This window comes from Capsicum annuum, chromosome 4, assembly GCF_002878395.1.
Source record: "Capsicum annuum cultivar UCD-10X-F1 chromosome 4, UCD10Xv1.1, whole genome shotgun sequence".
Lineage (NCBI taxonomy): Eukaryota > Viridiplantae > Streptophyta > Magnoliopsida > Solanales > Solanaceae > Capsicum > Capsicum annuum.
Window position 1 is genome coordinate 225,589,593 of NC_061114.1, and position 10,504 is coordinate 225,600,096.

General features: G+C 34.7%; 1 protein-coding gene across 1 annotated transcript; it reads right to left on the bottom strand.

Annotated features, from left to right (window-relative positions):
- Positions 1 to 272: 272 nt before the first annotated feature.
- LOC107867026 (COP9 signalosome complex subunit 4) lies at positions 273 to 9,317 on the bottom strand. The gene is made up of 14 exons (XM_016713113.2): positions 9,058 to 9,317; positions 7,610 to 7,761; positions 6,532 to 6,635; positions 6,369 to 6,429; positions 4,327 to 4,419; positions 4,146 to 4,246; positions 3,574 to 3,682; positions 2,823 to 2,867; positions 2,568 to 2,636; positions 2,364 to 2,455; positions 2,241 to 2,283; positions 1,363 to 1,422; positions 778 to 837; positions 273 to 676 (listed from the first exon to the last, which is right to left on the bottom strand). The coding sequence occupies exons 1-14, from the start codon at positions 9,185 to 9,187 to the stop codon at positions 602 to 604; spliced, it is 1,194 nt and encodes a 397-aa protein (XP_016568599.1). The 5' UTR covers positions 9,188 to 9,317; the 3' UTR covers positions 273 to 601.
- Positions 9,318 to 10,504: the final 1,187 nt, after the last annotated feature.

The following is a 10,504-nucleotide window of genomic DNA, read 5'->3' on the forward strand; positions in this document are numbered from 1 at the left end:
GGCAACTCGAAAAACTGACGACAATGGTCATAAACGCAGGTTATCCCATGTTTTCCAGAACTTGTTAAAATCGGTTAAATTAAAATCTGCATCGATAAAACTGCCCTGGATGATTTCAGTAATACAATCACTTGCAACGCTTCACCGGACCTAATCAACTTCGGAAGTTGCCAAGACTACACAGCATTTACCCAACCCGAGTGCAGACGGAAAATAGAAGCCGGGAAGCGGCACAAAATGACCGGTTATGATTTGAATAGAAGAAAATGCTATTTGAAGAAATGCCACTAAATTAACATTTATATTCATAATAGATCATTGAACTCGGTAGAGGAAGCGACTAGCCCTACCCGGGAACTTGTACCGCTCTTTAATTCACTACTACTGGCAACGATCTAACAATATCAGTAAACATGACAACTGAGAAGCTCATATTACAAGCCGTAACAGGCTGCAAAAATAGGTATGTCATGTACAATGAAAAAGAGTTTTAAAACTGGAGAAAATATAGAATGACACAAGTACAACAAATGGTATGGAGGAGGAAGGAGTGCCTCAGCATTGTAGTTGATTCTTCAAAATTCGCCAAAAAATGAACAAACTAGACAGGAATAGGGAGTCCTTTCTTCGCCATGCTATCAAGAACATCATTTAGAGCTTGACAAAGACCCATGATCTGCAAAGATTAGCACCGGTGTCAGCAGTACACACTCATTTCAATAAAATCTTGGAAACAAGTGTTCAGAGTGAAAAATGTTATGTTAGAAAATAAATCACCTGTTGATCCCATTGTTGCAGTCCTTCAGTGTCATCCTCAAAATGTATGACGCCTTCAACCTGACAATAAAATCAACTTAAAGCAGAGCATGTCGAGAAGAAAAGAGAAGAGGGAGGATGTAGTCGCCATAATTAAACGTGAATAGGGACAAAAGGAGGAAATACTGTACATGTGATCCCTAACACCCCACGCACACAGACATAAATTTGACGTTTTCAAAAGACTTAAGATGCTAAAACTACAACAAACTCATATCATCTCCAAATCATACTTTTTCTTAGTTTGACAATATATCATACATTGCTCGCAAAATACATCTCATGTGCATAGTCGTGGAGAATTATTATACAACAAACTTGTAAACAAATTTATCATATGCAACAATATCTTCCACATCAAACAAAAATCAAGGCATATTCACAATCAAAACTACAGATAGGACATGGAGTTCGAGAATGTATATATGGCATACATATATAATCTATACCTAAAGATAGCCAGTGACAAGTCATCACCCCATATCATTTTCCCCTCTTTTCTAGGACAGAGAAATGTATAGGTGGCATTATTGATTGAGAATTCACCTGATCAATAGATCCCCGCATTCTATCTTCGAAAATCATTCTTGAAGCAATTTTCTCAGCCTGCATAAAAAAATTGTTAGAACCAACTTAGTTACAGATGGAAATGAAGTCGCACAGTTGCTAATTGATCTAGGTACACAAAACAGCAATGGAAAACAATTAGAGAGTGATGGAAACATTTTGGCATGTATGATTGAGTTAATTACATGGTAGCACAACTGCAAATTGATCTTAGTACATAAAAACGCTAATCAATAAGCGAGAATGAGAGAGGCATGTCCAAATACTGTGAAGCATAGAAACAGATTTCCTTTTTTCTTTGAATAAGGCATCTCAAAAACAGATTTCTACTTGAAGACCTCAAAAGGCTGAGCAGCATACGCTCAGAATCAACTTCTAAAAATGCAATCAAAATAATATCACCTTCATTATCATCCCATTATCCATTACTTTTTAAACTTGACTTATGGAATTACCGAGAACAATGGTGTAAGTAGGATGATAGAGTGATGCTTTTTGCAGCATAGCATGAGAAAACAATTTATCTGTTTCTTTCATTTAATATCTGTTTTGAGGATTAGATGTCGCCCGACAAATGGTCCAGAAGGGACTAAGAATTACTGCAAATAGATTAACCGAGTCACCTACCGCCCTAAAACCTCCTATTTTAATTCCTACAAAAGCCAAAACCACTCAGAGTCCAGCCTATAGTTATAAAAAATAGCCCAAGAGTACAACTACTATGCCTCAACCCTAGCTAGTGGGGTCGGCAACAAACGATGCCTCAACCCTAGCTAGTGGAGTTGGCAACAAATCCAAATGTTAACTCAAGAACGGGAAATAATTAAGAAAAATAGCTAAGCAACATCATTAGGTACCTTTGGAGGAGGAATGCCCAACAAAGTGCCCAACTCATTAAAACTGTCACATATCAAAAAGGGGATTAGATTAAGATAATAGCACATGAGCTATGACAGGAGAAGATAAGCTTTCTTTTCTACCTTATATTTGTATAAAGTTTGCTAGCACTCAAGAGATTATGCTCAATCATAGCACGATCCAAAACAGTGAAGTTATCAGGCAAAAGTGCTTGCTGTAGGAAACACAAAAAATAAGATACATCGAGAATATCAGACAATGTATTTTGACATTTTGGAAAAGTGATACTGAAAAAAAAGGGAGGGTGGGGGCTTTGGGGGGGTTACCTGATGTGGTTTCAACTCTTCTGCAAAAGCATCAATTTCAGGTTTTCTCAAGATCCTCTCAAGATAGACCTGAATATTTCAAATTAAACATAACTTAATTAGTATCTAGGTAAAAAAAAACTGCCACAGCACTAGATGCACATAAAAGATACACACTTAAATGCAGAAGAGATAACAGCACAAGGGCAAATCTGCATAAGAAAAGGAGAGTTGACACTGAGCTGTGCAGATTATATGAAGCACCAAGTGAAGTACCTTCTGCAAAATCGGGTAGATTTTTAATTTGGAGCAACGCTCATCCTGTCATCCAAAACAAGGAAAACAGAAAAATTGTTTTAGCAAAAACTGAACAAATAGCACAGAGGAGGGGATCAATGTATCTTTTAGGCAGTCATTTGAGACCAATAAAATCCAAATACAATGACATGGTGGCCGATCTAGATTGGAAAATGTCCAAGAAAACTAATTAACCTCAACTTTTCAAAGGTTATGGTGACAGCAAAATTAGGCAGATATTAGACAACAGAATCACATCCCCTCCAAATATAATCACCCATTTGTGGTTTACCATTTCCTTGGTGCTATGCACCTGCCCTTTCTCGTGAGTGGTCTCACATTCTTGGCAAATGAGAGAAAATATCAAATCATTGCATTAGATAATTCATACAACTATTACTAGCAGTGTTACAAAAGTGAAAAGCGGAAGAAAGACACAAAATACTGGGGGCTTAAGGAAGAAACCAAAGCGCACTCACTCTTCATTGAACTTAGCCCATGATGACCAGAAAGAAATATAGTTTATAACATCATAATTACAAATACCATTACCAACTCCAATAATTCAAGATACACCCATGATAGTATTAATCCCAATAACTTGAAATAATATCATTAAATTATTATCAACAACCACAGAAGATAACTTCCACCAACAACCTGCCAATTAGTAGCACTCTTTGACAATAATATTCAAAACGTTTAAAGCTCTAAGTAATTGCACCCTTACTTTGTACAGTGTGGCAAGTACACGAGATCGTTGAGGACCTGCTGCTGCCAAAATTGTGCACGTCACAGCAGCTGCCAGAGCTTGCTCTAACGCAGCTTCATCAATTTCTCTGTAGCACAAAGAACCCATTAAGCACTATGCTTTGCTCAATTAAATACTGTAGACAAAGTACCAAGACAAAGATCACGGACATCGTGATGTGTATAACCTAAGTTGCTCGGACTCTTCAAAAATGTCTATGAGTACGTGTCGGATCCTCCAAAAATAGTGTATTTTTGAAGGATCGGACACGGGTGCGACAACATTTTTGGAGAGTCCTAGCAACTTAGTGTATAACATCATTCAAGCCAAAAGATAAACTTTTGATCTCGGAACATAAGCATATTCTTAGTTTTCCTAAGCCATGGACCTTATCAGTTTCGCTTGGATTAAAGATCTATATTGACAACGAATTATTGTGTTAAAGTGACTGGTGCCTTTTTCCATAAATCATAAGCAAGACAACTTTAAATAATCAAAAAGCATTAAGGGAATCATTATTTTAACACAGTAGTATTTTTTGGAAAACCTACTCGTCACCAATTTGTCGCTTCTCAATCTGAGATATGTCATAGTAACGCAGGGCAGCTTCCAGGAATTTTCTCTTCAAATCTAAAATCCTAGCATAGCAAACCTGAAATAATTGTTCACGAAGAAGTTGGCACATTAGCCAGTGATGGTGACATACTCAAAAAAACATCATATAATACCAACCTTGTATTGCAAATGCAATACTTCATTCTTAACATTGTTAAGTTTAAAGGAAGCTTTACGTATAAAAGAGTCTGCATTAACTGCATCATCATCCTGCCAAACAAGGAATTGGACATATTTAGAATGCCAAGGAGAACTAAAATAATGGAAGTAAACTGAACTTCCTCAGATCAATGCATTAACATTAACAGCAGACAAAAGCAGGACACATAGAAGCAGTAGAGGAACCAAATCTACAACTCTAATTTTCCTTTTGATAGTAAGCAGAACAGTGCAATTGAAAGGACAACAAGAAGGGGATACTTCAGATGGACATAGCACATTAGTTAACAAATCACATTAGCACCATACAAGGTTTTACTCGTCAAGAAGAAAGATAATATTGGTACCTCTAGCAGAATAAATGCCACATAAAAAGGATCTTACATACTACAAATTCATTTGTTACCTTTTTTAAAAAAACAAATCAGTATACACTTATTTGTTTCCTATTGATCTAAAACAAAAGAAGACTCGTCTTTGCTCTTTTGGATTCCATGTCATTTTTTCCATAGCCATAAAGCAAAAGAAACAATTTGGGATAATAGAGAACAGGATAAAAGTTTTTTCTCTGTTTTGATACCTCCAAATCCCAGTCAGCTTCCCGGGAAAATCTCACAAAGAATACAAGGCTAAATAAGAAATATTTTAACAAATTTTAAACTACCAAATTGTCAAACTAATTTAAATAAAACTACCAAAGCTAGAAATAGATTGTTTCCTGCTCTTGCATATATATTTATTTTCCCCTCATATTCCACCAAAATAATGTTCCCGAAAGTACTTAATGATTCAGAACTAGACTCGATTTCTAAGTGGGGAAGACCAATTCTGCCTTGAAATTTCATTCTCAGTGAGGTAGACGTTCGTCTTATGGCTCTTGCCCAACTCATTTTGTGGCCTTCTTTTTCCCATTATGATTCTTCAAAGGCGTTATAAAATTTACTATCTCATTTTTTCCCAAGACTACCATCAGTGTTAAATGAGAACCTCCCAGCAGAGTCTTCCAAAAACTTAACACTGACGGATTCTCTTTCGGAAACCGAAGCCCAAGGGCAATCGCTGGGTGGGGTGATTACAAAAAGGAATGGTGAATGGAGGGTATACATAACACCAAAAATATTATCTGAACGGCTAACTCTTATGCAGGGGATTAAAGTTGCATTCAAAATTCCTACTGTCTACAAAGGTAATTAGAATTATTACAGTAATCATCTATGTTAAAGATCTATTATTCACAAATGAAGGTCTCTGATACAAAGGCTGGAAAACCCATAGATAACACATAGCTATAGAGAGCATAACGGAGTTGCGCACCTCCTTCCCAATGAGCGAGCTAGGAAAAACTTATTTTTTAATAATCGTGGTGTTCGGTTCAGCTTCGCACACCTAGACTAATTTTACCAGGTACCTACAACCTCCTACCGGCATAGATACAAAGTAACTCTATCAAACGAGGCTTGGACAGATGAGAAGAAATCCCCTAGCTTTTTAGCCTCCGCTGGGAGTTAAACCTGAGACCTGTCTCAACCCACTTCTAGGTTACACCGTTGGGTGCAACTAGGAAAAAATATTTTGACAAAATCAAACTTTTGGTATTTCCTCCGGTGTTTGAAGCAGACATTCTAGAAACTATTTTTGATCGGGAAGTACCAGTTTGTAATAGTATCCCAGTAGTCCAAGAGTACAGTTTGCAGTAGTATCCCAGTAGTCAATACTCCTGGACTACAATGAAGTCCTACATCTCAAACTAATATGTAATTATATTTGCTCTCTAATACAAATTATCTTATCCAGTTTACAAAATTTTTTAAAAGAAAAACGATAATTCAATCTAGCGCATACATCCATGGATTGATTTCACCTATTCCTCTTTAGAGGAGATCAACTGTCACGCAAGTTGAAAGGTGCACCACCAGACAAGGATCTTTAACTTGGAGCTGTTTACTAGGCATCAAAAAAAAAAAAAAAGAAAGAAAATGAAAAAGAGAGAAAAATCCAACCTCGAGATAGAGACGAGCAATTTGGACACATTTTGAAAATATGAACGTATCATCGATACCTCTGCAGAATAAGAGACAGTGCAAAGATAACGATTTCAGGTTTCAAAGAAAAGTTAAAGGACACAGCAGGCAAGCAAAGATAAGTAAAAGTATAAACGCAGACCTCATTGCAGAGTCGAAATCAATGCCACTAAGCATCTGGGCTGCTTTTGACCATTGTTGTTCAGACTCGTATAATTCAGCAAGTTTTTCCCGGATGATCAACACCTGCAAAGAAGGGATTTTGTTTTAGAATTGGGCATTAAATACATAAAAGATCAAAAGAACCCGTACGTGTGGAGTATCTCTTAATGACAATAGATAATATGCTGAGTTCCAATATTGACCTTCCTCTTTTAGCATTTTGTCAAAACTAAAATGCTCGAGGCACGTCAAATTTAAGATGACTATGTCCGGAAGAAACTTATTAATCACAAGATAAACAAATAATTCAGCGACTTTGGTGCTAGTCCACTCTCACAAAATTTAGATCTTAAATCACTTCCATCAAAAAGAAATCAAAGATATTGATATGCAATAGTTCCAATCAACACACCAACTCAAAAATACACACTTCATAACAAACAACTCATGGTTTTAGTGTGAGATCTGGCCCATTTATTGAGTCCCTGGTACTAGTTTACTACACTCAAATTCCTTTTTTCACCTATTACTTTAATTGATTTTAAATAAAAATTAAGATGCTGAAATTTAATGGTCAATTAGAAAGAGGCTACTTTCTGAAAGACAACTATTTTGAGACTTCCCATCCCTTTTTTTCTGACAAGTACTTCCGTATCCCAGTATGAATAAAAGAAAATGATTTCATCCAGCAAAATCTGGCCTTCTCTTTATAGGTGGTAGCGATGCTGATTCAATACTTCTCATTCTACATACCATGTTCCTCTCTATAAATTTTCTTGATAGAGCATTCTTCTTGGTTTCTTATGAAGTTCTAAGAGATGAAATTACAAATATCCAAATGCTACACCCTTACAAATACATATACACCACCAATGATGCAATAGATAAAGAAAAATAAAAAACAATTAGAACTGGCCCTAGTAGAACAGAGCCACTCTGAAGCACCAAAATTTAGAGCTATATAAGCCATTAATCTAAGTCCAAGTATCATTCAGTAGATGCTGCAAAAGAGCTGTCAACAATCTCACAAGAAACCATATAGAAGCATCAAAGCAAACCTGTTCTTCAAATGACACAACACGAGGTTGTATCTGGTTGAGAGTGTAGTGTGCTACTTCCTTTTGAACATCCGGTTCCAATCTGCTGAATTCCTGTGCAAATGTCTGCAGTAACTGTCTTGATACCACCAATGGCACATCATCCGATAGCACTGCACAATGTACACAATCTCGATCAAACAACAGCGGCTCAACCCAAAACCAGTTAGAATCTGACTATATAAATCTTTCATTTCAACGGAGAAATATACAACATGAGCATAAAATTAACAGCAACATTCAGATTAAACAGACGCTCAATTGAAAATCAGTTAAAATCTGACATTCTGACCATATATAAATCTTCTATATCTATTTCAACTGAGAAATATACAACAAGAACATAAAATTACCAGCAAAATTATGATTAAACATCGGCTTGATTGCAACTGAGAATATACACCATGAACATAGAATTTAAAATTCTGATTAAACAGAGGCTCAATCGCAAACCAGATGGAATATGATTATATTAATCATCTACACCTATATCAACAGAGAAACATACATGATACAACACGAACATCAAATTCAACAGCAAAATTCTGACAAACAGCTGCTCAATCGTAAACACATACAACGTGAACATAAAATTATCAGCAAAATCCTGATTAACCAGCGGTTCAATCTCAAACCAAATAGAATCTAACTATATAAATTATCTATATCTATTTCAGCTGTAAAATATACAATAAAAGCATAAAATTCAACAGCAAAATCATGATAAAACACTGGCTCAACCGCAACTGGAGAATATACAACACAAACATAAAATTAACAGCAAAATTCGATTAAACAGCGTCTCAATCGTAAACCAATAAAAATCCAATTATATAAATCATCTACATCTATATCAACGGAAAAACATACAACATAAACATAAAATTCAACAGCAAAATTATGATTAAACATCTGCTCAATCGCAACTGATAAACAAATTAACAGCAAAATTATAATTAAACACCGGCTCAATCGCAACTGATAAACATATAACAATAAACAAAAAATTAACCGCAACAAACCAATTAAAACCCGATTACATAAATCTTCTACATCTATTTCAGCTGCAAAACATACAACATAAACATAAAATTAACAATAAAATTCCAATTAAACAGCAGCTCAATCCTAAACCGATTAAAATCCGATTATATAAATCATATATGTCTACATCAACCGTTTGAACATACAACGTAAACATAAAATTCAACAGCAAAATTACGATTAAACATCGGCTCAGTCGCAACTGATAAACATACAACATCAAACTAAAATTAACAGCTAAATTTCGATTAAACAGCGGCTCAATCGCAAACCAGTTAGAATCTAACATATAAAATCGATTTCAATAGAAAAAATATACAAAATAAACAGAAAAATCACGATGAAACAGCGAGAAAAAAAATTACTGTGATCGATAAATTGCTTGGCTTGTTGAATGTCGCTTGATGCGAGAACGGTGGAGAGAATGTGCTTATACTGTTCGATTTTCTGGCGTTGGTCACTGATCGCAGAGGCGCTAGCGAATGCACTCTCCATTGCGATTTTAGGGTTTGTCTCTTACCAAATCTTCGAGAACAAGTAACTGGTGAGTGTTTGTAGAGTTGTTTTTCCAAAGCGTTAATGGAACTTCGAGCCAATTTTTGGCCTATAAATAGGGAGGGTTAATGGAACATGGAATGTCAATTTATTTATTTATTTTAAAGAAAAAATAACATAAACAAGTGACTTAAATTATGATATTTACATAAATTTTCATCCTTATAAAATAATTATAAAAATCTTAATTAACGATGTATCTTCATTAGATGTATAAGAAGCTAATTATGTATCTCGACAGATTTGAAATTAAAAAATATACATCAAAAATTAATTATATATTTTTTTATCTTCGGTGGTGGATGTTTTATATATCTCGATAAATACAAAAGAAAAAAAGAAAAACATAATGAAAACTAATTATGTAAATTTACAAAGAAAAATACATATCTTTATCATCAGGAGCTAATTACATATCTCGACAAATCCAACATTGAAATTTTGGTAATTATGTAAATTGTTAGAATTTTCTCTAATTAAGTTCCAAATACAAATCCAAAATTGAAATTTTGGTAATTATGTAAACTGTTAGAATTTTCTCTAATTAAGTTTCAAATTGTTGGAATTTATGTTGTTGGTTTTCTTAATAACCGTGATGTGTGCTGTCTTGCCCTCAACTCGACTAATTTTACACGATAACTGTCACCTCCACCAATAATAAATACCAAATAACTGTATATACTAAGACTGAAATAGATGTGACAAGATCACATAGCACAAAACTTCCAATTGTCAACCGAGTGATCTTTAATTGTGATGAAGATTTTTATCTTCAAATTACTAGTTAAGTTCAAACGAAGTAGAAAGTTTGAAACTTTAATCTCCAGAAACCAAGCAACACAGATTCTGAAAATTAGTTATTTTCTTAAGATTATTGTTTCGGGTACACAATCTGTATTATGTCAAAACAACTTCAACACAAGTTGATCAAGATTAAATCAAGAACACTTGGGCCTGTTTGGATTGACTTTTAATAAGTGACTTATAAGTCAAAAGTCATAAGTTGGTAGTATCTACTTTTGACTTTTGGCTTATAAACATTTATTTTGACTTAAAAATAAGTGCTTAAAAGCATCTTTTTACTTGCCAAGCACCGCCAAAACTGAAAAAGTACTTAAAAACTAAAAACAACTAAAAATAAGTCAATCCAAATACTCACTTATGAAGTTTTTCAACACCTTTATTACAAGTTCAGTATGAACTATCAAAGAAGTATGTTATTTTATTTTAAAGAAAAGTAGATGAAGCAAAATAAGT

What these genes read in the sequence shown, in the direction of transcription:
- LOC107867026 (XM_016713113.2), bottom strand. Translation starts at nt 9,187, where the DNA reads ATGGAGAGTGCATTCGCTAGCGCCTCTGCGATCAGTGACCAACGCCAG. An exon ending in CAAGCAATTTATCGATCACA is followed by an intron (nt 7,762 to 9,057) that starts GTAATTTTTTTT and finishes TACATTGTGCAG; the next exon opens with TGCTATCGGATGATGTGCCA. An exon ending in TTGCTCGTCTCTATCTCGAG is followed by an intron (nt 4,420 to 6,368) that starts GTTGGATTTTTC and finishes CTTGTTTGGCAG; the next exon opens with GATGATGATGCAGTTAATGC.